A 26208-nucleotide genomic window follows, 5' to 3' on the forward strand; every position below is an offset into this window, starting at 1 on the left:
ATCCTGAGTAAGGAAGAAGTGCTGAGGGTATGTATGTGCAGGCAAAGGAGGAGAAGTGTCCTGAAGGACCTTAAATGGAATCAGAATCCTCCTTTTTTCTTTTCTTTTCCTTCCTTCCTTCCTTCTTTCTTTCTCTCTCTCTCTCTCTCTCTCTCTTTCTTTCTTTCTTTCTCTTTCTCTCTTTCTTTCTTTCTTTTTGTCCAATCTGTATTTGAGCATGAGATTTGAAGGCACTGCTTTCTTGCTTGTCTTTCTAGAGTATCAAGGGACATGAGAAATGGCACAACAATCACAGAGTTCATCCTTCTAGGATTTCCTGACATCGAAGGACTGCAGGTCCCCCTTTTCGTAGTCATCTTTTTCATCTACCTATTAACCCTTACAGGCAATGGGCTCATAATTGCCATTGTCTGGGTGGAGCCCAGGCTACAAATACCAATGTACTTCTTCCTCTGCAACTTGTCCTTCCTAGAGATCTGGTACACCACCACAGTCATCCCCAAACTGTTGGAAACTTTCGTGGTGGCAAGAACAGCTATCTGCATGCCTTGCTGCCTACTGCAGGCCTTCTTTCACTTTTTCCTGGGCACCACCGAGTTCTTTATCCTCACTGCCATGTCTTTCGACCGTTACCTGGCCATCTGCAAGCCCCTTCGCTACCCCACCATTATGACCAGTAGCTTCTGCCTGCAACTTGCCCTCAGTTCCTGGGTGGTGGGCTTCACCATTGTCTTTTGTCAGATGCTGCTGCTTGTCCAGTTGCCCTTCTGTGGCAACAACGTCATCAATCATTTCTACTGTGATGTGGGTCCCATTCTGAAAGCAGCCTGCACAGACACAAGCATTCTGGAGCTCCTGGGTCTTTTGGCGACCATCCTCGTGATCCCAGGGTCACTCCTCTTCACGGTGATTTCTTATATCTATATCCTGTCCACCATCCTACAGATCCCTTCAGCCACTGGCCGACGGAAGACTTTCTCTACCTGTGCCTCGCACTTGACAGTAGTCTCCCTGCTCTATGGTGCTGTTTTGTTCATGTACCTGAGACCCACAACACACTCTTCCTTTAAGATTAATAAGGTGGTGTCAGTGCTGAACACTATTCTCACACCTCTTCTGAATCCCTTCATTTATACAATTAGAAACAAGGAAGTGAAAGCAGCCCTAGTGAAGGCAATGGCTTGTCCAAAGACTCTTCATCCATAGTAATTATGCAACACATCAAAATGAACTTAAGGCAGATACAACAGTTAAATGTGAAAGAGGACTGTGGAGAAGGTAAAGATGTAAAAGCAAACTATGATGGTTAAAGTTTCCTATAAGAATTTGTTATATATGTTATGTTGTATGTATGCTATGTATGTTCATGTTATATATATATATTCATATATATAATGTATGTATGTATATTATGACCCAGGAGCCCTTCAAAAGAAATGAACTCATTCTCCTAAAAGGAAACCCCACCTTCCAATTCATCCAGTAGAAAGCACAAGAGTCAAGGACAACTGTCAGTAACTTAAAAAAAAAAATGTGGGGCGCCTGGGTGGCTCAGTGGGTTAAGCCTCTGCCTTCGGCTTGGGTCATGATCTCAGGGTCCTGGGATCAAGCCCCACATCGGTCTCTCTGCCAGGCAGGGAGCGTGCTTCTCCCTCTTTCTCTGCCTGCCTCTCTGCCTACTTGTAATTTCTGTCAAATAAATTAAAAATCTTAAAAAAAAATGTAAGGAATCCTATCTCCCTCTTTGTTTATAATAACTCTTCTTGCCTCATTTCCTTATCAAAGACATAAAACATCCCACATATTTTCTTTTCTTTTTTTTTTTTTAAAGATTTTATTTATTTGACAGAGAGAAATCACAAGTAGATGGAGAGGCAGGCAGAGAGAGAGAGGGAAGCACGCTCCCTGCTGAGCAGAGAGCCTGATGCAGGACTCTATCCCAGGACCCTGAGATCATGACCTGAGCCGAAGGCAGCAGCTTAACCCACTGAGCCACCCAGGCACCCGATCCCACATATTTTCTTAGTACTTAGTCCCTTCACAGTAGAAGTCCCTGGTAGGCTTCTAATCAATTCTAATGGGTCTTTCAGAAATGTTTTAAAGAAACCAAGTTTTTGTTTGATAATGTGTTAATAAGGGAATTTTCATTTTTTTTTTAAAGATTTATTTATTTGACAGAGAGAAATCACAAGTATACAGAGAGGCAGCCAGAGAGAGAGAGAAAGGGAAGCAGGCTCCCTGCTGAGCAGAGAGCCCGATGCGGGACTCGATCCCAGGACCCCGAGATCATGACCCGAGCCGAAGGCAGCGGCTTAATCCACTGAGCCACCCAGGCGCCCGGGAATTTTCATTTTAATAGAATACAAATGTCTACATACACCTAAATGTGTTTATTCCCACGTAATACCAAAACTTGAGGACAGCATGTGAAAATTTCCAATTGGATTAGGCCAGTTCCTATGTTCCACTCTAAGTAGTCTAGATGCCTATGAAACCAAAAAATGTTTGAGAGCCAATAGAACTATGAAGGCTTTCTTGCTGGAAAACTCAGCCCCAAGGTTACATTAATGACAGGGCTTGAATGTAAGGTTATCATGTAAGGTCCCTCAAGGAATGACAAACATATTCATTTAACCATGTTCTCAGGCAAGACATTTGGCAGAAAAAGTTTTCTACAGAATGATGATGTAGGTGACTGACAGTTGTAATAACGAGTATTATATATGCCCCTCTCCCCACAGCAAATAAAATCTATCATTAAAAGTCCACTAAACTGTGACTTTTTTTTTTAGTATATGTGCTGCCGAAGCGAGCACTAAACTGTGATTTTTTAAAAAAAAAAGTATTATTTATTGCACATCCCTTTTAATATGTTTTGCAAATGCAAAACAAAGTGTAATGAGGTGACAATGTTATTATCTTGACTGTCCAATTGGATTTTATCTTACAGAGGAGCTCTCTTAGGGCCAGGCAGGTGGAATTGGTCATTGAAGGCAGAGAGAGAGACCCTAAGGATGAATATTATCAACAGTCCCTTCATCAGAAGAATAATTTAAATTACCCTGAATGAGAAAATCTGGGTAATATCTAAGTGGTCCCCAGAGAAGAAAATGGCACAGAAAGTAAAGAAAGGAGAAATGAGCAAAAAGATGACTGTAGCAGTAAAGTTTGTGAGAAGTCGTCAGTAGAAATTCTCCAAAGTTGGAGAGCCTACAGAGCATTTTTAAAATAGAGATGCCTATCATCAGTTTGAGGTCACATTTCTATGCTCAACTGTCTTCCTCTTGAATCTTCAGTAAAGTTGCCTACATTACTAGATATATGTATGGACATCATGTGTATGTCACACGTATTCACATATGTGTATGCTGTGTGTGTAATTCAAGGAAGAACTAAGTTTCCTGTCTGGAATGATGTGGTTTGAATTAGAGAAAGCCCACAGAAAAGCTTACAGCAATGGCCACAGAATATGCAGAAATTTTAGGAAGAACTTCAGACTTTTGTTGGCATGGGCATGGTTCCAGGTCGCCTCTATCTAGGGGAATTGTGATACATGAGTTATATTATTACTTTAAAACATTTTTAAAATCTGATTTCAAGGGGCGCCTGGGTGGCTCAGTGGGTTAAAGCCTCTGCCTTCAGCTCAGGTCATGATCCCAGGGTCCTGGGATCGAGCTCCACTTCGGGCTCTCCACTCAGCAGGGAGCCTGCTTCCTCCTCTCTCTCTGCCTGCCTCTCTGCCTACTTGTGATCTCTGTCTGTCAAATAAATAAATAAAATCTTTAAAAAAAAAAATCTGATTTCAGGTTTCGTAAGTATCAGTTTTCCTGGGTCTAGCTTATTGTCTTAAGAGTTACCTGTTTGGGGGCGCCGGGGTGGCCCAGTGGGTTAACCCTCAGGTCATGATCTCAGGGTTCTGGGATTGAGTCCTTCCTTTATCTCTATCCCCCAAAATATATGTTGGCAGTCATCCCCAAAGCATATGACCCACTGATATATATCTAAAGGGTCTCATGACTAAGGTTTTATTAGACAGTAATAAATGATCTTTTCCCAATAATAGCTTAGAGACTTATGTCATCCTTAACCCCCTCCCAACTTGAAACCCGCATCGGGCTCTCTGCTAGGCAGGGAACCTGCTTCCTCCTCTCTCTCTCTCCCTGCTTGCCTCTCTGCCTACTTGTGATCTCTGTCTGTCAAATAAATAAAATCTTTAGAAAAAAAAATAAAAAAGAAGGCTTCTTGTTTAAAAAAAAAAAAAAAGAGTTACCTGTTTGATGGCAGACAGAGGTAACATAAAACACCTTGACAGATCTTATAAAGGAGAGAAGAGAGTACCACCAGAGTACCACCAGACTCCAATTCATGAAAATCAAAATAGACACCATTTATTCATGCATTTTTCATATTTTATTGGTGTATTGGTATCATGTCCCAAGCAATGTGCTAGGTAACTAATTTCTGTTGAAAAAAACATATTTTGGTAGTCTGCCAGAGAATGAGTTCTAGGAGTTGGAAATACCAGAGTTGGAGAGGTCTAGCCAACAAAGAAGCTCCAATACCTGAACATCAAGAATGAAATGAGTTACAGGACTTTTAGGCCCTGCCTTATATCTTCACCAACATGGTCCCTCCAAAGTCACCTCCAGGGCCTACAGAAGCCGGAGTGCTATTTTGAGGAGAAGGAGCCCTGGTCACAGAGACAACATGGCAAAAATTGACTCTGCATTGCCCTTTTTTTCCTAGGGCTCTAGAACCCAAATATCTTCCTCAAATGTACATACCCAGCTTTCTCCAAGAGAATAAGAAATTACACAAGAACTCATCCAAACAATATCATAAACAACTTCTTCCTCAGATCCCTGGATATTAATTATTTTTCTACTACGGGAAACTCTAATGACAAGGTTGAACTCATGCACACAGCTGAGCCAAATCCTTGACAATGAGCTCTTGAGTTAATTTGTAACTGAAAAACGTACGCACTTAAGTAAAGGGGTTGTTTCCATGATGTGTTCCAAGAATACATCAGTTATTAAAAGCAGGGTTCAAGTATTCACACTTGACATACAGAATTAGACAAGATTAAATAGTTTTCTTCACTACTCAATTTCTCAGAATCTTTAAGACTATGTTAAAAATAAATTTCTAACTCCCAAGCTTATGCATATTAAACTGTCTGTTATATCATGTTGATTTTATCAACAGCTGTGCCCGCTATTAGTGATGTAAACCAGAGCAATGACCATTTCAAAAGGTCCTCTCCTCAACCAATCAAATGGTGGCTTCATGTTCCTGCCTTATTTGGGCAAAACTTCCTTTTCTTATCCAAGATCTAGTCCTTCCCTTGTAACTCAGAAAGATCAAAGTCACTTTTGAGAGGTACAGCTCTCCCTTACCTCTCAGGTAATAAATTCAACTTGACTTTTCAGTTCTAATAATCTTCACATACATTAGAAATTTCCAAGAGGAAGATAGAGAATATGCCTTTCCCAAGCTTACCCAGCTACGGACCACTTTTCTCAATGTGCCTTAGACTCAAGCTTTCCTGCCATCTTCCTTGAGGTGCATCCAAAGTCATCTCTGTGTTTATCAGGCTATTATAATTCCATATTTGTAAATGACCAGCCAACTTGGAGATGAAATTCTTAAGCTCCCATATAAGAAAAACTGAATGCACAAAGAACAGGACATGATTACATATTTACCAAAACATCTAATGCCTGACCAAGTGGGTCCCCACCACTTTGAATTACATATTCTCCTTGCAAGTTTAAATGAGTCCAGTTATAAAAATGCCACTTACACATGACTCTTCCAAAACCATTCACTTTCTGTGTTCACCTGGTATTCAGCTAGTCTCAGACTGAACAACTAAAAGAGTAGAATGACATGCACTTTCAGATGAGCCCACTCCACTAATTACTCTTGCCATTTCTTTGATTTTTGGAAAATAGTCTCTCTCTTCCAAGTGCAGAAGCAACCATTTTCCTAATAATTAGGTCTTTGTTCTTCATCAAATACTGTTAAAAAAAATAACAACCTAATGCCCCAATCTCCCCACTACGGCTTTAGTCCAAGCACTTGACCTACAATAATAACTTTATAAATCACCTTTCCACATCCACTCTTGGACCCCTTCATTCTCTTCTGTGGCCAGAAGGATCTCATAAAAATATATATCTAATCATGTCACTTAATTAAAATCCTTCAGTGGCTTCCCATTAGCTGTAGCAGATAATGCTTAATTTATCTATAACACCTTTGGTCTATCAGATCTGATCCCTGTTCACAATACCAGGTCCATCTCATATATTTCTCTGTGGTTCTCTGGCCCTAGACACACTATCCCTTCAGTTTCTCTAATACTCTAAGCTCCTTTCCACCTCAGGACCCTTGCATATGCACTATTTCCCATTACTTCAAATATCCTTTCTTACCCCACTTCCCACTCCTACCCCCAATCTCAGCCTGCCCACTCATCCTTCAGAACTCTGTTCAAAGCTTACTACTCAAGAAAGTTTCCCCTAACCATCTCTCTTCCAGCACCATCACCAGGATTAGGACCGCCAGTCATAAAGTCTCATAACATGCCGTACTTCTCCTTTGTAGAACCTACCACAGTCATGAATAATTTATACAAATATGTTTCTTTCCTCCCAAACACATACACCACAAGAAAGTTAGCTCCACAAGGACAGGTTGTTCTCCACTGTATTCCATATACTACCACAGTGTCCAGGAATAGTAGTTACTCGATAAATAAATCCCATCGATGAATGAAGGACCCAAAACTGGACTGACAGAAAACCAGTCACATAAAAAATGGACTGTAATCTCTGTAGTTCTGTCTGTAAATATCCCATACTCTGTGGTTTGGGGTTATTTTTTAGATTTTATTTATTTATTTGACAGAGAGAGAAATCACAAGTAGGCGGAGAGACAGACGGTGGGCGGGGGGTGAGGGAGGCTCCCTGCTGAGCAGAGAGCCCCATGTGGCGCTCAATCCCAGGACCCTGGGATCACAACCTGAGCTGAAGGCAGTGATTTAACCCACTGAGCCACCCAGGCGCCCCCCCCATTCTCTGTGCTTTAAAAGTATAAATGAATTACCATAAACAATATTAGATTAGAATCTCCAATTTAGAGGCGCCTGGGTGGCTCAGTGGGTTAAGGCCGCTGCCTTCGACTCAGGTCATGATCCCAGGGTCCTAGGATCGTCTTCGTTGGGCTCTCTGCTCAGCAGGGAGCCTGCTTCCCTTCCTCTCTCTGCCTGCCTCTCTGCCTACTTGTGATCTCTGTTAAATAAATAAAATCTTAAAAAAAAAAAAGAATCTCCAATTTATACCAATCACAAAAATAAATGCAAAATCTAAAAAGGAGAGCAAAAAATGTAGTAAAAAAATATATAGGAGGAAGCCATGATGATTTTTTTTTTAAAGATTTTATTTATTTATTTGACAGACAGAGATCGTAAGTAGGCAGAGAGGCAGGCAGAGAGAGAGAGGAGGAAGCAGGCTCCCTGCTAAGCAGAGAGCCCGATGTGGGGCTCAATCCCAGGACCCTGGGATCATGACCTGAGCCGAAGGCAGCGGCTTAACCACTGAGCCACCCAGGCGCCCCAGCCCTGATGATTTTGATGTGGAAAAAAATGTTCTGAAATAAGACATGAAAATCAAAGCTACTGAGAAAGAGAGTATCACATTTATCTGATTTAATTTAAAAAAAAATTTTTTTTTTAAGATTTTATTTATTTATTTGACAGAGAGAAATCACAAGTAGATGGAGAGGCAGGCAGAGAGAGAGAGTTAGGGAAATAAACTCCCCGCTGAGTAGAGAGCCCGATGCAGGGCTGAGGAACCTGGGATCATGACCTGAGCTGAAGGCAGAGGCTTAACCCACTGAGCCATCCAGGTGCCCCCTAAATAAAATCTTTAAAAAAAAATTTGAATATGGGGGAAAATATTCTTACATGTGGATTTTAAGATCATACACTGGTGCCGTCTCTGGGAGGTAATTTGCTAGAATTGATTGAATGTATACAACCTATGACCCAACAATACTTTCTGTCTGTCCCAGAGTAACATTTGCATGTATGCATGAAAAAGATAGTTTACTATAGCATTGTTTGTGTTAGTAACAATTATAAACAACACATATTATCTATAGGCAAATGCCTAGTCACACTAAAGAATGTTACGAATGCAAAAAGTAGGAGGAATAAGGCAGATCTGTATGTACTATGAGCAGGTCTCCAAATTTTCTAGGAGAAAATAGCGAACTGAGGAATCTAGCATGAATCCATATATGCACATGCACACAAAATAATATTATATGACTTCTATGAATACACACGTTTATTATATGTAAATGTAGGGTAAAGGTCTGGAAAGTAAGTACCTGAGAAGGAACCTTTGGTGGGAGAGACGAGGAAGCCAGGACTAGTAAAAGATCACTAACTATCTGCAATGTTTGAAATGTTTAGAAAAACATTTATGTATCATTTATGAACTTAATATTTTACAATATTGAATGAAATCCATAACCAGAACATCTGACACACAGTAGGCCTTCACGAACCGTATATTCCTGGCCCTCCATCAAAAGTGATGAATACCCCGGCTTCAAACGCAGTAGACTGATCCCAGCAATGTGTCCCAAGAAAATAAAACGTGTAAGAAAGACACAGATGGGGGAGGGGGGAGAGAAGGCCCTCCCATGGCATGTGGAAAGTGGTGACTTAGGGGGTTCAAGGGACAGGGAGAGTAAAGAGGAAAATAGCAGAAGTCACTGACCTAGACACAATTGAACAAATAAGATCAGGGAGGTCAGTCATAACAAAACACAAAGACATGCTCCAAGGAAAACAGAAGAGAACAGAATACCCTAAATCTTCCCTTACTAAGCTTCTACTACGTTCCAAAGGGTTCACATGCAATACATCCCTTAGCTCTCAGAGCAAGGCTTATAATTACACCCATTTTAGAAGATGAACACTGAACCTCAGAGGGGTAGAGGGGTTTGCCCGATGCCCCACAACTGTTGGCGAATGCAAGAGCCAAACCCCAAACTACTCTCTTTGCTATCCTGCTTCGCGAACAATTAAGAAAAACCAAGCCTCCAAAATCAAAGCAGAGATCAAAAAACGGTGAAACGGGTCTGTGCGTAAACTGAAGGCCCGGGGCTGCAGGAGGGGCGTGCGGCCGGAAGCGGTCTGGCCCCAGGCTTTCCGCGCTGGGTCCCCGCGACCATCATAGCCTCCACCCGCGCCGAGCACAGAGACCAAACCTCCCACCGCCTAGAAGGGCTCCAGCGCCGCGAGGAGGCGGGGCAAAGCCCAGTTTCCGGTTCCGGGCGCAAAGGCCCCACGTGTTCCGGCCCGCCAGGCGCCGCGCGGCTCGGATCCGGCGGCGCTGCTACGGCCGAGAGTGGGTGGGGGAGAAGCCGGGGCAGGGGAGGAGCCGCCGGAGCTGTCGGAGCCGTGAGTGCTGAGGGGCTGGGCCGGGTCGGGCCGGGCCGGATCGCGTGGAGTCGGGCAGGGCAGGGCGGGGAAGATGGGGGAGAGGTCTGAGACCCCGCCCCCCCAGAGCCTGGGGAGATCGCACTGTCCTGGAAGAAGGGGCGGCGGCAGGGCAGTGAGGGGCCCGAGGCGTTGCGGTCCCCGGGGCTCCCGTGGCCGGAGCTCGGACCTCTGGGGACGCGGATGGCGCTCCGGGCTTCTTTCGGTGCAGCCACCGCCCTCCGCCCCCTCCTGAGGCCTGCAGAAACGCAGTTAGTTCGTACCTCCCTTTGCTTCCGCGCCAGCTGGCCCCCCCGGCACCGAGAGAGGAGTAGCCTAGGCCCCTCTGTTTCCCCCAGCTTTTTCTCACCCCGTCTTGAAGATTGTTCAAGAACCACCCCCCCCTCCATCCCCCGCAGTCTCCCGGCCCAGACCAGCCCCATTTCTTTCCACCACCAAACTCCCACCTCGCCAACACACGTACAGATACACTCACCCGTGATCTTATCACCCTTGGACACCGTCTGGCCTGTGGCTTTTCAGCTGCCACTGTGACCGACCCCACGTTTCCCCTCAAGCTAGTAGCTTCTGTCTCCACTTGCAGCTTCCCTCCCCCAAGCCCTCACAGCCAGTTATGGCACTTCTGAACCCCACCGTTAGCAGGAGGAGACAGGCCTCTGCTTCTTGTCTGGTTTGACCAAAAGTTTGTTAGTTCGTATGCCTTGGTTATTCTGTTTTCTCAGGGGGCGACCCAGTTTTTATTTTTCTGGGCATTGGAGATTCTTGTCTCCCAGGCCCTTTGATTACCCTGGCTGCCTCTGTCCCTGTACTGACCATCCCAAAGGTGACCTCGTAGGCCTAGCTGTTCTGTGACCTCCTTGGTCCTGGAGAGCACTGTCACATCCAGGCTCTCACTCCGATGTCAGGGTGAGAACTGTCGGTTTTCCTCTGTCCACGCCCTGCAGGGGACCCCCAGGACAGCCCGACTCGGGAGCCACAGAAAGCTAGTGGAGTCCCCCTTCCCTCTTCCCAGCTTCTCTTCTAAGCCACCCCCCCCCCCCCCGGGGCCTTGATCCAGAAAGCCACTTTAGAAAGGTTGTGAGGAAGCCATTGGGAGAGAGGCGTGTTGGTGGGAAGTATGTGACGACCAAACAGTTAGGGTTTGTGGCCACTTGTCTTGGGTAACTTTCTGCTGATAGATCTAGTATAAGAGGGCCGGCAGGGTTGGAGGGAGGAAGGGGATTTTTCCTCTTAGGATCAAATACCTGGGATTCATAATCTTTCCCCCTTTCTCCTCCAGCTGTACCCCTTTTGCACTCTTTTAAATACTATATTGCAGTAGACAGTCATTTCAAGGGCACAGCAAGGTTTACTACGATGTGAGGGACTCTTGGGCATTACAAACTATACAGATGAGGTAAGTTACAGGTTTACATTTTTTTGTGGTTAATTTGGCACAGGCATAAAACAGCCCTAGATTCTTGACTTTTGCAAACTTTCCTTTAAATTTAGGCAGCACCGGGGCACCTGGGTGGCTCAGTGGGTTAAAGCCTCTGCCTTTGGCTCAGGTTATGATCCCAGGGTCCTGGGATTGAGCCCCGCATCAGGCTCTCTGCTCAGCAGGGAGCGTGCTTCCCTCCCTCTCTCTCGCCTACTTATGATCTCCGTCTGTCAAATAAATAAATAGAATCTTAAAAAAAAAAAAAAAAATGGGGCAGCACCGGAAAAGTTGGATGCTTTCTGCCAAACCTCAAGTTTACTTTCTTTAGGTACTGGCTCTCAAACTTAATGTGCATCTCAAGCACCTGAAGGGAAGGCTTGTCAAAGAGATTGCTGGGGCCTCCCCCAGAGTTTCTGATAACAGGTCTGGGCCTGGGCTTGAAAATCTGCACATTTCTGACAAGTTTTTAGGTGCTTGTGCTGCTGGTTTGGGTTTCTCACACTGAGAACCACTGCCTTTGGCCAAGCTCCTTCACATAAACAGTGCAGTGGTTTGGGGAATCAAAAGACATATGTGTGTACTTCTGTTAGAAACCAGTAATATGATCTTGTGTGGATAATTTAACCACTTAGGTCTGAGTTCTTTCATTTTTAAAATTAAGAAAGCTTACTTAAAAAAAAAACCCTCAGTAATTGCTAGTGTTCTTATGCCAAATAGAAGATGAAATATTGATGAGTTTTCCCCTTGATTTTTCTTAATTCTCTTGATAGGAGCCTCCATTTTGACCATATTACTTATATCCTTATTTAGGTTTTTGCTACGAATTGCTAGTATGCTAAAGTCCCTGCTGTTTCGTAACTACTTACTAAATTCTTTAAGGTTAGTGCCAATGCTTTTTTCATCTTTCTCCTTCTGGCAGTTTGGATTGTGTGAGACACACAATTGATAGTCAGTAGGTATTTGTAGAATGAATAGCCTTATCCCCATATCCCCTGCTATCTTTTCCCTTTGAAGAAGTTTTTCTTCCCTAGTTTTGCATCGTAAAGCGTTATATGGCTATGCCACTTGATTCCCCCAGGCCATTGGGGTAAATGCCATGCCAAATTCCTATAACTGTCCCTGTGAGTGATTTATTACCAAGGTCCTGGCACCCACTGATTCTAAATTTTAGTGCATCTGTATCCAAGTTGGAGTAGGAGAAATAGCTTAATAAAATTCAACACATTTTACTGAGCACCTTTTCTACCAAGCATTCAACAAAGTGTTAGGCACTTGGAATATAAAAATGAATAAAGAGGTCTTTGCCATCCCAGGATGCCTTCTACTCTTTGCACCATGATTTTATCTGCAGTAGAAACCTGCTGCTCTTCTGATTCCTCTGGTCCGCAGGCAAGGGGCCCATCTTTTATCATCTCCTCATAAGTGAGGGAGCCTCGGGCAATGCCGGAAGGAAGTCCTCTAGATACAAAGCAAAGAGTATTTTGACAATATCAGCTACAAAACTAAAACCATAATACATGACCCTTGAATTCACTGTTCCTAATTACCCATATTTACTCTTCGGTTCAGGGTCTAGTTATAAAAATATATTATCCTGTTGTTTTTCATTAAATGATGTTTCCTGCATCCCTGTGATTGGCCTTGGTCATGTTTATTGTAGTAATGAATTGGGTACAGCTACTTTAACTCTGGCTGCCATAGGAGCACTGCCTCCCTCATTAGGATGGGTGTCCGGTTTGGTGACGCCCTTTTCCCACTTCAGACCACTTTGTGACGTTCTGCCTTAAACTGAGCCCTAAGGGGCGCCAGGGTGGCTCAGTGGGTTAAAGCCTCTGCCTTCAGCTCAGGTCATGATCCCAGGGTCCTGGGATCGAGCCCCACATCGGGCTTTCTGCTCTGCAGGGAGCCTGCTTCCTCCTCTCTCTCTCTGCCTGCTTGTGATCTATGTCTGTCAAATAAATAAATAAAATCTTTTAAACTGAGCCCTATAATTGACCTGCTTTATTTAAGCCATTGACTACCTTTACGTAACCGTTAAGGTTAAGAAGCCTAGCTTCCCATTGGACATTAACCAGTATTGTCAGGACGGCCAGATACTCCGTTCTGGATTTTTAAAATCTTGTTTTTGGCTTCTACCCATCTAAACTCTTTGAACTTCTTAGACTAGTATGCCATGGCCCAGGTATTCATTCAGTAAAGAAGCCTTATATCCTTGTTCCTCTCAAAGCCCCTCTGTTACCATTAAAAAGCAAGATGGTTTTTCAAAGAATGACCCAGCTTTCTGTCTTTACATGGAAAATCATTCCCATTTCCCAGATACCACATCTTGAGGAGGTAGAACCCAGATCCCCTACCTGCAAGGGCAGAAGTACCAGCAGTCCTGCATGGTCTCCTGAGCCTGTGGTACACACCTAGAAAAAACATTTTAATTCAAAATAAAGTGAATTGGTATGCTTTTTATAGTTTATTTCACATTCCTTTTTTTTTTTTTTTTTAAGATTTTATTTATTTATCTGACAGAGATCACAAGTAGGCAGAGAGGCAGGCAGAGAGAGAAGAAGGGAAGCAGGCTGAGCATAGAGCCTGATGTGGGACTTGATCCCAGGACGGACCCTGAGATCATGACCTAAGCTGAAGACAGAGGCTGTAACCCACTGAGCCACCCAGGCACCCCAACACTTTACTTTTGATAATAACAGTAGACAGACCAAGATTTTTCCTGTGCATTAAAATTTTTTTTTTGGAATGACAGTGAAAAAAAGGGCCTTTTGCTTGTTCATTGTTTAAATCTTGTGTTCTTCCCAAAAGGATTTAAAGTAGTTGGAAGGGAAGAGAACAAAATAAATTGAGCATCTGCTCTCTCCTGGGCTCTATGCTATAGTGATTCTGTATGTAACATCATTTACTCCTTAAAGAACCGTGGGAGTTAGGTAGGATAGCCACATTTTGAGAATGAGACCCAAGACATAGGGAGTGTCACGTGGCCAGTAAATGAGGAGAGGGATCCAAACCCAAGGCTCCAAAGCCCCAAACCATTATGTGGAAAGCATGAATACACACTTGTGTACAGGACAGTTAACCATAAAAGATAATCTTCGCAGTAGAGGGATCATACCAGATAATCTTTAGTTTTAAACAAGAATACAGCGGAGCCCCTGGAGGTGTCTCAGTTGGTTAAGCGTCCAGCTCTTGCTTTTGTCTCAGATCACAGTCTCAGGGTCATGAGGTAAAGCCCCGTGTGGGGCTCTGTGCCGAGTGCAGAGTCTGCTTGAGTCTTTGCCTCACCCTCTACCCCTTCCCATTCTTTCTTCCTCTCCTTCCCTCTCTAAAAAAGAAAAACCACAGCGTTAGAACAGGGCAGTTAACAATTTAGTTGATTCCTATTCTAGAATGATGATAGGAGCAGTTGGAAGGTCTGGTTAGCCCCAGAGAACAGGCATACCCAGATTTCCAGGTTATGGGCCAGCATTAGGGTAAAAAATAAAATTGGAGGCAGTCATTTGAACCCTGATGCCTACTGAAGATGATTTGCCAGTAAATAGATCACTATCTCTCTATTGCTGTATGACCACAAACCTTGTCATTTAAGGTCCAGAAAGCCCTCCCGAAGCAGTCAGATTTTCAGGTAAGGAACCAGATAACCTCTTTTTTTTTTTTTTTTTAAGATTTTATTTATTTATTTCACAGAGAGAGATCACAAGTAGACAGGCAGAGAGGCAGGCAGAAAGAGAGAGAGGGAAGCAGGTTCCCTGCTGAGCAGAGAACCCGATGTGGGACTCGATCCCAGGACCCTGAGATCATGACCTGAGCCGAAGGCAGCGGCTTAACCCACTGAGCCACCCAGGCACCCCCCAGATAACCTCTTATTGCCTGCAGTTTTTGTTCTTGTCCATAGAATGCAGTTACGGCCTTCGCTGGCATGTGACACATTTAGATAAGGGGCAGAGGTAGCTGGACCAAAGGCGGGAGAAAGCTCTTGCCTTTTCCACAACTCCCCAGTCCTGCTCCATAGACCCTAGAAACACTCAAAAAACGAGGTCTTGGAGCATGCCCAGCCCTAGGCTTGTGAAGCTTTTCTGTAGACATTGTTTCAGAGCCTTCTAGAACCAAGTCTTTTGCTCTTCCTGGCCTGGCTTCAGTCTCTATAGAGTCTTCAGTTCTTATCTGTCATTGTGGAACCCTTCCAAGGGCAGACATGGAGGGAAGGTATTAGAAGAGCATGGACAACAAGTTGCAGGATGGATTGCAGTATAGCATATCCCAAGAACCTAGAATGAAACAGTGTCCATTTTCTGTTTCTAATACTTGACATTTGCACAGCACATTTTCGTTCATAAGTTCACAGAGTTCAGCTAGTCCTGTGAATTAGAGTAGTTATCTGCAGAGGACTCTTGTATCATCTCGTGGTTCCCTTAGAGTTCCTCCAGTTATTTGAGGATGTGGGGCTGGGACGTGCATCTTTGGAAACCTAACCCAGTGTTCTTTCCACGCGCTGCCTGCCTCCTATTCCTTCCCATTCCTTGTCCCATCAGGGGCTCCTCTTCTGCCCATCATCCTGCCATTGCTGATCTGTTTGTCTTTGTCTCTTCCTAAGCTGCCAAAGTAAATCCAAAACAAATAGTGGAAACTTCAGTTCACAATTTCTGAGAGGATTTAGAAATGGCAGGTTTTAATGTAGACCTTGTACGTTCCTTTGTCTTTAGAGAGCAAAGCCCTCTGAGAGCAGGAATGCTTCTGTCAATGCAGACCTCATAGACTCTGCAGTAGACGATCTCTAGTAGCCAGTGCTATGTGGAAACGAGGAGCACTTCTAGTCCGCCTCCCTGGGCACGGGTCCTCAGACTTCAAAGATGATTGCGATCCCTTCATTAAGCCAAAAGACTATCAATTCATTGTTATCTCAGAACTCCCAAAGAAAACAGCTTCACTGAAGATGGGCATAAAATTTTAAAAGCTACAAACCGCATAGTAAACAGACTACCATGGGGTAGAGACAGCAGATCCGGTAGGTAAGACAGTGACCACATAAAGATCTAGAAATGAGGGAACTCTGTAAAGCAGGCTATGAAATGAAAGTAAGTAGTGGATATTTAAGGCTACCAGAAGAGAAATAAGAGCATGAATGAATGAAAAGCCATTTGAGATAAGAGATAATAAGAATAAACAACAGGGTCATTGAAATTAAACTCCGTTTTATGGGCAGCATGACATTAGACCCAACTCTTTTTTTTTTTTTTAATATTTTATTTATTTATTTGACAGATCACAAGTAGGCAGAGAGAGCCGATGCAGGAATAGATCTCAGGACCCTGAGATCATGACCTAAGCCAAATGCAGCAGCTTAACCCTCTGAGCCACCCAGGTGCCCTAGACCCAGCTCTTAAGAGTGGATTGTTAACCTTGAAGGTAGATCTGGGACTGAGGTAATGAAGCCTCCAAAGACTAAAAAATGAAGAATGCCTCAGATTGCATGTGGAGAGGGGTCTGCAGGGGGCAGGACCGGGAAGACTAGGGGTGAAATTTAAACGAAGTTGTTCATTCAACATACAAGCATCTGTTAAATGCCAGGGTGATGTAGGAGATGGTCATGTTTTAAAAGTTCCTCTTAATGCCTTTCAGTGGTTCATAATGACTCAACCAGGGGAATGGCAGTGGAGATGAGATGGATTTGAGAGACCCTTAGAAGGAAGGATTAACAAGATCGGTAAATTAAAAAGTATAGAAACAGTGGAGGGAAAGGTGGGTTCTTCCTGATAAAAATAGGAAGAAAACTATTCATTTAAATTCACTTCATGTGCACTTCATCATACATGTTGGAAACGTCAAGGAGGTTCATAGGAAGCGTAGCTGGGGACTATGTGTGCCATCCCGGGATCCATACCATGGGCGTGGCGATGGCGTTGTGCCCAGGTTGCTGCACAGGCACAGTGATGTCCAACCATTTTAAGGATGGGGGAGTGGGATCAAGGAAGACCCCTCAGAAGACATGGAATGGAAGCTGCCTTAGAAGTAAAGTTTCACCTAATGAGGGGTGAAGACTCAGAAGGAACAACATGTTCTTTTTTTTTTTTTTTAAAGATTTTATTTATTTATTTGACAGAGATCACAAGTGGGCAGAGCAGCAGGCAGAGAAAGGGGGAAGCAGGCTCCCTGCTGAGCAGAGAGCCCAACATGGGGCTCCATCCCAGGACCCTGGGATCATGACCTGAGCCGAAGGCAGAGGCTTAACCCACTGAGCCACCCAGGCGCCCCGGAACAACGTGTTTTAAAAGCCAGAGAGCGTGGGGCTCATGTGTGCTTCACATGCATACTGTGGGGGTGGGGGGGTGGGGGGGTGTGTTGGAAAGGATTGAAGAGGAGGATGAAAGGAAAGCCTGCCTAATTTATAATACTACGAGTTTCTTTTTCCACTTAAAAGATGGGGGAATGGTTGAGGATCTTACAGGGAAGGGACGTGATCACATTTGCCAAGAGTGCTCATCACTCTTGTGATACTGTCCTCGGTAACTTGAAGGTAACAAACTTGCAGGCGGGGAGCTCCAGGTTGGAGGCAGTTGGGAGTAATCCGGACAAGAACTGATCAGGAGCTACGGTGCAAATCGTGGGAATGCAGAAGAGGGAACATGCCAAGAAATGGAACACACCATGCGGCATTGGAGCTGGGGGGTGGGAAGGTTGCATCTAGAAGGAACAGCCTTCCTATGAGCATGGTATCCTGAAGAGACACCCCCTTTTGGTTGGAAGATCAGCAGTTCGCGATAGCTTAGTGATAACACAGCAAAGGGGAGGGTATGAGGTTTGACAAAGCAGTTGAGGGCTGATGGGGAAGAGCTTCGTGTGCCACGCCAAGGATGTTCTAGCTGATCTTACTAAGAGAAGTATTCTGAAGTGTTGAGTGGTGCAGTTGGGACTCTAATTTAGAAAGATAGTTAGCATTGGGTTGCCATTGCCTTTCTAGGCACTTGACAGTGATATGTTTAATATTCAGTCACCCTAGTAGATGGATACCATCCTTACCTCCACGCCATAAATGGGGAAACAGGCACAGGGAGCATAGGAACTTAACTGTGGCCTCACACCTACCAAATGGCGCACCCCCAGTTTAACGCCTGGCAGTCTGACAGTAGGACTCTCATCCGTCCCTTACACACCCTTGGTGTTTCTCCACAACCACACGCATCAGGACCATGTGTAGCATTTCTAAAGACACAGTTACCTCCATTGACTAAAGCCCAAGTGTCCAGAAGAGTGTTGAGCAGTACTTATTTTGCAAAAGCTCCACCATGATTATGCTGCCCTCTGTTCCCTCTTACACTGAGATCCCAGGTAGGCAGTAGGGTCAGTAGTCCAGGCAAGAACTGAGGGCCCAAACTCAAACAGTCTGTGGCAAAGAGGAGGAAGAAACAGATTGAGAGACTTACAAGGTAGAACTGGTTTAAGGGGCTGTAAGCAGTGGGGAAGAATCAGAATGGAGTCTAAAGATGACAGAGTGGAGTGTTTACTTAGCTAGTGATCTCAGCCAAGATAGGCTCTCAGGAAGTGGGGTGATTTGAGAGTCAGCGGAACTGTCAGTCAGTCAGTTTTGAACACTTGGGTTTGAGGGTCTAGAGGTGTTCCCATTAAGATGTCTTTTAATAAGCAGAATATTGCTCTGGGGGTGCCTGTGTGCCCGCCGCTTTCCTCACTGTTACCTCACACAGTCCGCCCCTCAGATCTCTGAGAGGCCCCCATTTACGGAGGAGTTCCTGTGGAGTGTAGTCAAGTTTGAAATCAGGCTTCCTAAAGGCTCCCCCGTCTGTTTCAGCCTGGCAGATGGGTCTCTCTTGGTGTGTATGTAAACGTGTGTGTGTGACACAGATGGTGGTCAGTACGATGGGTTCCAGCCGGCGAGGAGCAGCGCCCTTTGTCCTCGCCATTTTCCTTGCAGTTTCACAGGGTTCGTGAAGTAGAGATGCAGTGTTTTTCTGTTTTCTCTGTGGGGTGTGAAGCTGGCGGAGGGTGAGGGGTAAGAGAGCAAACTTGAGGCATAGATCATCCAATTTCAACCAAATCTGTTTATAGCTGATGGTGGTGGAGATGAGCGGTAGGGTTTTAATAGGGTGAGAAAGTGTTACGTGTGCGGGGTCATGAGTGAACTCAGAACTGTTGGCCCTATGTATCCGCTCATGCTTACGCTCTTGTTTGTCTCTGCTTCTCTGCCCCCAGGTCCCTTGCGAGAAACTCCTTGAGGTGCCCAGGCTGAGACTGGGGGGAAATGACGGGGTGAGCTCTAGATGGTATGAGACCCCTTCCCACAAGAGCCAAACAATGGCTACAGCCTTGGAACCAGAGGACCAGGATCTTTGGGAAGAAGAGGGAATTCTGATGGTGAAATTGGAAGATGATTTCACCTGTAGGCCAGAGTCTGTCTTACAGAGAGATGACCCTGTGCTTGAGACCTCGCACCAGAACTTCCGGCGCTTCCGCTACCAGGAAGCCGCGAGCCCTCGAGAAGCTCTCATTCGGCTGCGAGAACTTTGTCATCAGTGGCTGAGGCCAGAAAGGCGGACAAAGGAGCAGATCCTAGAGCTGCTTGTGCTGGAACAATTCCTTACTGTCCTGCCTGGAGAACTGCAGAGCTGGGTGCGGGGCCAACGGCCAGAGAGTGGCGAGGAGGCGGTGACGCTGGTGGAGGGTTTGCAGAAACAACCCAGGAGACCAAGGCGGTGGGTGAGGAGGGGGAGTCCTGATCTGTGTGATGTGGAGGGGGCTATTTGCTGGAAGGATGGATTTGGGGCATAGGGCGTACAGGGAGGGCCCTCATTGTTTACCCTTTAAAACTAATTGGCTCTGCTCTTGGGTTGCGCCTAGATGCATAAGGGGAAGAGGGGGGTGTGTGTGTGTGATTGCGTGTGTTTGAGTGAGTGAGTGAGTGTGACTTCTTTGGCTTTTGAAATCCCTGCTTAGGAACCATCTTAGGGACCTCAGCACTCAAGGATCAGATGGCTTTGGTTTCCCTTTCTTTAGCTGTTGAGCCTCCAGTTCTTGAGGAGGCCAGTTTTGTGACTTCCTCAAAGGTCCTCTTAGACTCTCAGTCACAGATCCCCCTCCTGAGACCATAAGACAGGGAAGCAAACAACGAGGAGAGCCACAGGTGGGAGCAGTGGAGATGGAAAGGATGGGTGTCTCAGAGCCCCAGGTGACAAGGGCAGGGGTGAGGGCAGTGAGGAAGCTGTGCAGCAGTGTCTGAATGTCCCCCCCCGTCCTGGCGAGGATAACCTTCAACAACTTGGGTGTCCCATTAGCACCAGAGACTCGCCTCCTTATCTAGGACCCTCTGGGAGTGTTTCTTTTGGCAGCGTCTCCCAAAATAAGCCCTGATGTCAATCGAGACTTTCCTCTTGACTCCATGCTGACTGGAAATTGGAATTATTCCCAGGTGACTGTCCATGTTCATGGCCAGGAGGTCCTGTCAGAGGAGACGGTGCATCCGGGAGCAGAGCCCGAGTCACCTAGTGAGCTGCAGAACCCTGTGCAGATCTCGACTCCTGAGGCATCCTGTGAGGAAACTGTACAGAGCCCGGATCTGAGGCCACTGGAAGAGCAGAGCCTGTGCCATGAATTGGAGTTCCAGCCCCTGCAGGAGAGCGGTGGGAAGCCTCAGCAGAAGGGGGCATTGTGGCGGGCAGAGTGTGGGAAGGGGGCTAGTTCCCCTCTACGGAGGAGGCTAGGGGTGCAGCATAGTGGGAATAAATCACAGAATCCAGGGTATTGAGAGGAGACATTCCTAGCTAGCATCCCCCAGAAACCCAGCCAAGCTGAAATAGCCAACCCATCCTTGCTTGTCCTCTTGGCATGTTAGTAGTTTTCCACATGGTGGCAGTGGGAGGACTGACCTGCCCTTGGGCTGGTTTCTGGATTCCTGCCAAAGAGCAGGAGAGCCGGTCAGCTGTTGCCGCTTAAACACCGCACTGTTGCTCATCTTTGCCTTCTTTTCTTCATAGAGGTGCTGGCGTCCCAGGACCCAGATCTTCCCGAAGAGAGGAGCACTGGAAACCCAGAGATGGTTGCCCTTCTTACTGCTCTTTCACAGGTGTGCTCTGGTTTCCCCTCTGTGCCTCAGAGAATTTGAAGAGCCACCAGGCATTAGCTGAACAGGTCGGACAGGGCACAAATTTCCACTCTCCTTTGCCAACTTAAGTTCTCAGTTCTAGACGTGCCTGCAGCAGGGGGAGTTGCATGGAAGGGGATGAATGACCGTAGTCTCATTTGGATCTGCAGGCTCCAGAGCCTTTTTATTTGCCACTGCCCAGAGAGAGGGACTAACAAAATGGGATTATTTCATAACTCTCTGGTACAACCCGGAAGTGGCTGAATGAGGGCATATTTTTGGTTTTTACAAGTCAGCTTGCTAGTCATTTGTGAGAATGGCTGACTGCTGCAGAAATGCTTTCTGAAATTGTGTGGTATCCTGTCGCAGGGGCTGCCCTCAGGCCACAACACATAGGAAGCCCTTCCCATGGTCAGGGCCTCAAAACTAGGCTGTGATGCTGGAGAGGAAAGGAAAAGGCTGCATCTGTGGTTTCACACTGCAGTCCAGGTGCCACCGAAGGGCCTGTGTGTGCTGTGCTGACCCTGTAGGTGATAGGGGTGCCTGGAGAAGGTCAGGGAAAGCTTTCCAGAAAAGCTGAATTTTTGCAGAAATATAGGTGGTATTAAGGCATCAGATAAGGTGTTAATGAAGACCTTTAAGACTCTTCTTGTACATTAACCAGTGTGCTCCAGAAGAAGAGCAGAGTCTGGCCCTGAGAGAAAGCAGTGGGACTGGGAGGCCCAGAGGAGGAAATAAGAAAGTGCAGAAATAGGAAGTCGGGGAGCAGCAGCCCGGAGTGCTGCAGATTTCCCGAAGGGACCCTGGAGTCCTATGTGCATGCCTTTTGTCTCCAGCCATAATCTTCATCCCACGAACAAGATAGGCACCTCTGGGAGCATCCCAGTTGTTTTTGTTTTTGTTTTGTTTTTTAAGATTTTATTTATTTATTTGTCAGAGAGAGAGCAAGAGCGAGCACAGGCAGAGAGGCAGGCAGAGTCAGAGGGAGAAGCAGGCTCCCTGCGGAGCAAGGAGCCCGATGTGGGACTCGATCCCAGGACGCTGGGATCATGACCTGAGCCGAAGGCAGCTGCTTAACCAACTGAGCCACCCAGGCGTCCCTGTTTTGTTTTGTTTTTAATTTGTTTTGTTTTGTTTTAATTTTTTGGGGGGAGCATCCCGTTTTAACCGAAGCCTGTGTCTTTTCAGGGATTGGTGACTTTCAAGGACGTAGCTGTGTGCTTCTCCCAGGACCAGTGGAGCGACCTGGATCCAGCACAGAAAGAGTTCTATGGAGAATATGTGTTGGAAGAAGATTGTGGAATTGTGGTCTCTTTGTGTAAGAAATTTCAAGTGTTTCTAGGGTGTTTGAGCACAGAGGTCTTTCTCCTCTTGAAAGTTGTGGGGGTCTTAGGCCTTAGAACTGTATGCGCCACGCTTCTCTTAGCCTACCCCACCAGCAAGACTGAAGGATGAGCTAAAAGCAAGACAGTGTCCTTCCAAGTTAAAGGGAAGAGGAAATGCTTAGAAAGTGGTTGGAAACTTCTAATAAGAAAATAAAATTATAATATATAGCTTTAGTATATTTGAGGTGGTGTGAGTTTTGAAACAAGCAGTAGAAGTTGAAGCTGATCTGCTTACTTGAATATGGGGAAAGAGGGAGCATTAACAGTCCTAGAACTATCAAGTTGCAGACGAAGGGCATGAAGTATGCAGGATTTGGTGAGAAGTGCTCAGGCTAAAAAGACCAGATTGGAGCCACTGACTGGGCCGACCATTTGTTCTTCAGTCGACCCAACAGCAAAGATCTGCTCTTAACACAGGGAATTGCTGAATCAATCGTAATGTCCCACTTTCCCTCTCTTGAGCAGCATTTCCAATCCCCAGACTAGATGAGATCTCCCACGTTAGAGAGGAAGAGCCTTTGGTCCCAGATATCCCAGAGCCTCAAGAGCCTCAAGAGCCAGAAATCCTGAGTTTTACCTACACAGGTGAGGAACGACAAAAGGCATCTTCCCCCGCAGGGCTGGCACTTCCCCTCTCCCTCTGGGGTGCCCCTCTCATTGGTTCTTCTGACCTGTTGGCCATTACCCCTGTCTCTCTCTGAATGCCAAATTCTTCTGTCTTCATCCTCCCCTTTCCCCTCCCGTCATTTGTGTGAGGGGTATGTAATGCAAGATGGTGGGAAAAAAAAATGGGAACTTTGGAATGCAGCTGTAGTCCTTTACTAAGCAGATCACTTAAACTCTTGGTCCTCAGTGTCCACATTTGTGAAATGAGGATGATAATTTTTGTCCACACCAAGGCTTGTTGACAGTATGAGATAATGTATAAGAAAGTGCCTGGCACATGACAGAAATGAGTTGACTGGTTATTTCCTTCTCTCCCAGCCTCTGCAGTTATGAAATATGGGCTTCTCTCTGTGGTCTTGCCGTCCCAAGACTGTTTAAAAATCCCAGCGTTGTGTGGAAGGCATTGTCTCCTCTATAATTTCCCTTGTTCTCCTCTTACCCTCTCTACAGGAGATAGGAGCGAGGATGAAGAAGATTATCTCGAGCAAGAAGATCTGAGTTTGGAGGATCTGCACAGATCGATTTTGGGAGATCCCGAAATCCACCAGACTCCAGACTGGGAAATAGTCTTTGAGGATGATCCAAATAGACTTAACGAAAGAAGATTTGGTACAAATATTTCTCAAGTTAATAGTTTATCAAATCTTCGGGAAACCATGCCTCTCCACCCCTTGTTAGGGAGACACCATGACTGTCCTGTGTGTGGGAAGAGTTTCACTTGTAACTCCCACCTTGTTAGACACCTAAGAACTCACACAGGAGAGAAACCCTATAAATGTATGGAATGTGGAAAAAGTTACACGCGGAGTTCGCATCTTGCCAGGCACCAGAAGGTCCACAAAATGGGCACATCATATAAATTTCCCCTAAACCGGAAGAATTTGGATGAGACCTCCCCTCTGGTCCAGGCTGAGAGAACTCCACATGTTGAGAAACCCTATAGATGTGACGATTGTGGAAAACACTTCCGCTGGACCTCAGACCTTGTCCGGCATCAGAGGACACACACAGGTGAAAAACCCTTCTTCTGTACTATTTGTGGCAAAAGCTTCAGCCAGAAGTCTGTGCTGACAACACACCAAAGAATCCACCTTGGAGGCAAACCCTACCTGTGTGGAGAGTGTGGAGAGGACTTCAGTGACCACAGGCGGTATCTGGCACATCGGAAGACACACGCAGCCGAGGAACTGTATCTCTGCAGCGAGTGTGGGCGCTGCTTCAACCACAGTGCCGCGTTTGCCAAACACCTACGAGGACACGCCTCTGTGAGGCCTTGCCGGTGCACCGAATGTGGGAAAAGCTTCAGTCGGAGGGACCACCTTGTCCGGCATCAAAGAACCCATACTGGCGAAAAGCCGTTCACGTGCCCTACCTGTGGAAAAAGCTTCAGCAGGGGCTATCACTTAATCAGGCATCAGAGGACCCACTCAGAAAAGACCTCCTAGCTAGGTTCCCATGTGAGGAGGTCTGCATTCAGCCCTCACCTGGGGATGGGCCAGGAGACGCCCTCTTGTCAGCCTGGGAAGACCTTTTCTGGGGAGTCTCCCTGACGTGCCCAGATCTACATCACCTCTTCCCACAGCTAACTAAAGTCCCCCAGGCAGAACCTCTCAACCTTCTACTTCTACACCTTGAGGAGGTTTTTTGCCCAAAGTACAACCTGGGTGGAGGCTTCTCCTTGACTGGAGTGTTCCTGCCTCTACCTCATGGGTGTGAAGCAGGAGATGTAGAAGACTTAACAATATCATGGTTATTATACTTTCCCCTAAATAGGCTGTTGCATATCCTAAAGACTGCTTCACAGCCTCAAGTATAAAGTTGCCCAGGACAGCCCTTTAGGTTTGGTGAGGGACCGGCCTCTAGGATTCTGTCCTTACTGGGCTCAGATCTTAAAGCACACAGCCCCGAACTCAAGGCAGGAGATCTGCATCCTCATGGCTCTGCCACACATTCACGTGATAACTACAAATCTCTCACTGGTTCACTTCTTCACCATGCACTTTGCTTTGATACCTGGGGAGAGATGGGAGAAGTGTCTGATGGGGGAAAACCTTGAGGCTGTTTCATATGGACCTTGTCAGGCTGCTTCCTTACCTGTTGCCAAAATACCAGGGGCCAGACCCTGCTAGAAAGGAGGATTTCGTCAGAAGCCTCTTTCGCTGGGGGTGTTTCCCTGTTGGAATACTCTGCCCACCCTCCTCAGTATTCTACCAGCCTCTTGGTTTTGCCCCTAGCACTTCTGCAAAAGGGAGATGGAACAGCTGGGTGCCAGGGGAGTCAGTAAAGCATAATGACATCACAGTGAAGTCATTTACATTCCCACATACGTACAAGCCCACCCACCCTGCCCTCTTTGCGTGGGTTTGCAAAGGGATTTTGGAACCATGTCAGCTAACCTAGGTACGATAATAATTACAGAATCACAATTGACTGGGTCACTTAATTTATATGAAGAACACAAGAAGACCTGAGACCAAATTATGAGGAAAATTTTGTAAAAGCTGTTGCTGCTGGCTAAGGCCATCAAGACTATACTGACACCCAGCCCCTATCATCCCTGCCTTGGTTCTCTGATATCAGGGAAAATTATGAACCCCAGCACCTGGGACCCTGAAGAATTTACCAGGAGTAAATGGCTTTCATGTATTTGCGTTGTTTGCTTTTTCTTATGTGATCTCATTTTTATGTAATTAAGAACTAAATAGTAGTATCTCATGGCTGATAGTAGGTTCTCTGTTGCCTGATTAAGGATCCTTGGAGATGGGGAGGAATAATTACGAGCCTCACCTGCTCTGCTTGTGGGAGTGGCAAGGACTGGGTGAGCATCCTCCATAAATGGAGCATAGGGTATGGGATTAAAGCATGAGAAGGGAGATTGTCTTCTGTGCCTGGTTTCTTCAGCTGTTTCTCAATCCATTATGTGCCAGTGTGTACAGAGAGGATAGGTAGGATAACAAGGTTTCAGCCCTAACAGCTCAACAACGCAATTCACATTTTGGCCGATACTGAGAACTCCAGTTGCCCAGTCTGGCTTTAATACCAGTCAGCCGTTGTCCTGGAAATACACAGGTATGGAATAAATAAAAGTAACACGGGCAGCCCCATCCCCTGGTTTCTGGAACTTTCC

The 26208-nt window shown here is 45.9% G+C and overlaps 2 protein-coding genes across 6 annotated transcripts; both read left to right on the forward strand.

The window, feature by feature from the left end:
• Positions 1-243: 243 nt before the first annotated feature.
• On the forward strand, positions 244-1206 carry LOC101678641 (olfactory receptor 6X1). The gene has a single exon (XM_013054807.2). It carries the CDS (start codon positions 271-273, stop codon positions 1204-1206), a length of 936 nt encoding a protein of 311 aa, XP_012910261.1. The 5' UTR covers positions 244-270.
• Positions 1207-9360: 8154 nt separating this feature from the next.
• ZNF202 (zinc finger protein 202) lies at positions 9361-25954 on the forward strand. Of its 5 annotated transcripts, XM_045080404.1 has the most exons (10): positions 9361-9481; positions 10800-10916; positions 11751-11819; positions 14530-14565; positions 19146-19649; positions 20359-20569; positions 20924-21012; positions 22219-22348; positions 22881-23000; positions 23532-25954. In XM_045080404.1, exons 5-10 carry the CDS (start codon positions 19248-19250, stop codon positions 24524-24526), a joined length of 1947 nt encoding a protein of 648 aa, XP_044936339.1. In that variant the 5' UTR covers positions 9361-9481; positions 10800-10916; positions 11751-11819; positions 14530-14565; positions 19146-19247; the 3' UTR covers positions 24527-25954. The 5 variants fall into 5 exon arrangements, with proteins under 5 accessions (XP_044936339.1, XP_044936340.1, XP_004750168.1 ...); XM_045080405.1 differs by lacking the exon at positions 14530-14565; XM_004750111.3 differs by lacking the exons at positions 11751-11819; positions 14530-14565.
• The last annotated feature ends 254 nt before the right edge of the window (positions 25955-26208 follow it).

Source organism: Mustela putorius, unplaced genomic scaffold (assembly GCF_011764305.1).
Source record: "Mustela putorius furo isolate JIRA1106 unplaced genomic scaffold, ASM1176430v1.1 tig00000460_pilon_pilon_pilon, whole genome shotgun sequence".
Classification (NCBI taxonomy): Eukaryota; Metazoa; Chordata; class Mammalia; order Carnivora; family Mustelidae; genus Mustela; species Mustela putorius.

Bases quoted from the DNA above. Each gene is read 5' to 3' on its own strand.
- LOC101678641 (XM_013054807.2), top strand. From the start codon at position 271: ATGAGAAATGGCACAACAATCACAGAGTTCATCCTTCTAGGATTTCCT.
- ZNF202 (XM_045080404.1), top strand. From the start codon at position 19,248: ATGGCTACAGCCTTGGAACCAGAGGACCAGGATCTTTGGGAAGAAGAG. The intron at 20,570-20,923 runs GTGGGAAGCCTC...TTTTCTTCATAG, and splicing joins CCAGCCCCTGCAGGAGAGCG to AGGTGCTGGCGTCCCAGGAC. The intron at 23,001-23,531 runs GTGAGGAACGAC...CCCTCTCTACAG, and splicing joins CCTGAGTTTTACCTACACAG to GAGATAGGAGCGAGGATGAA.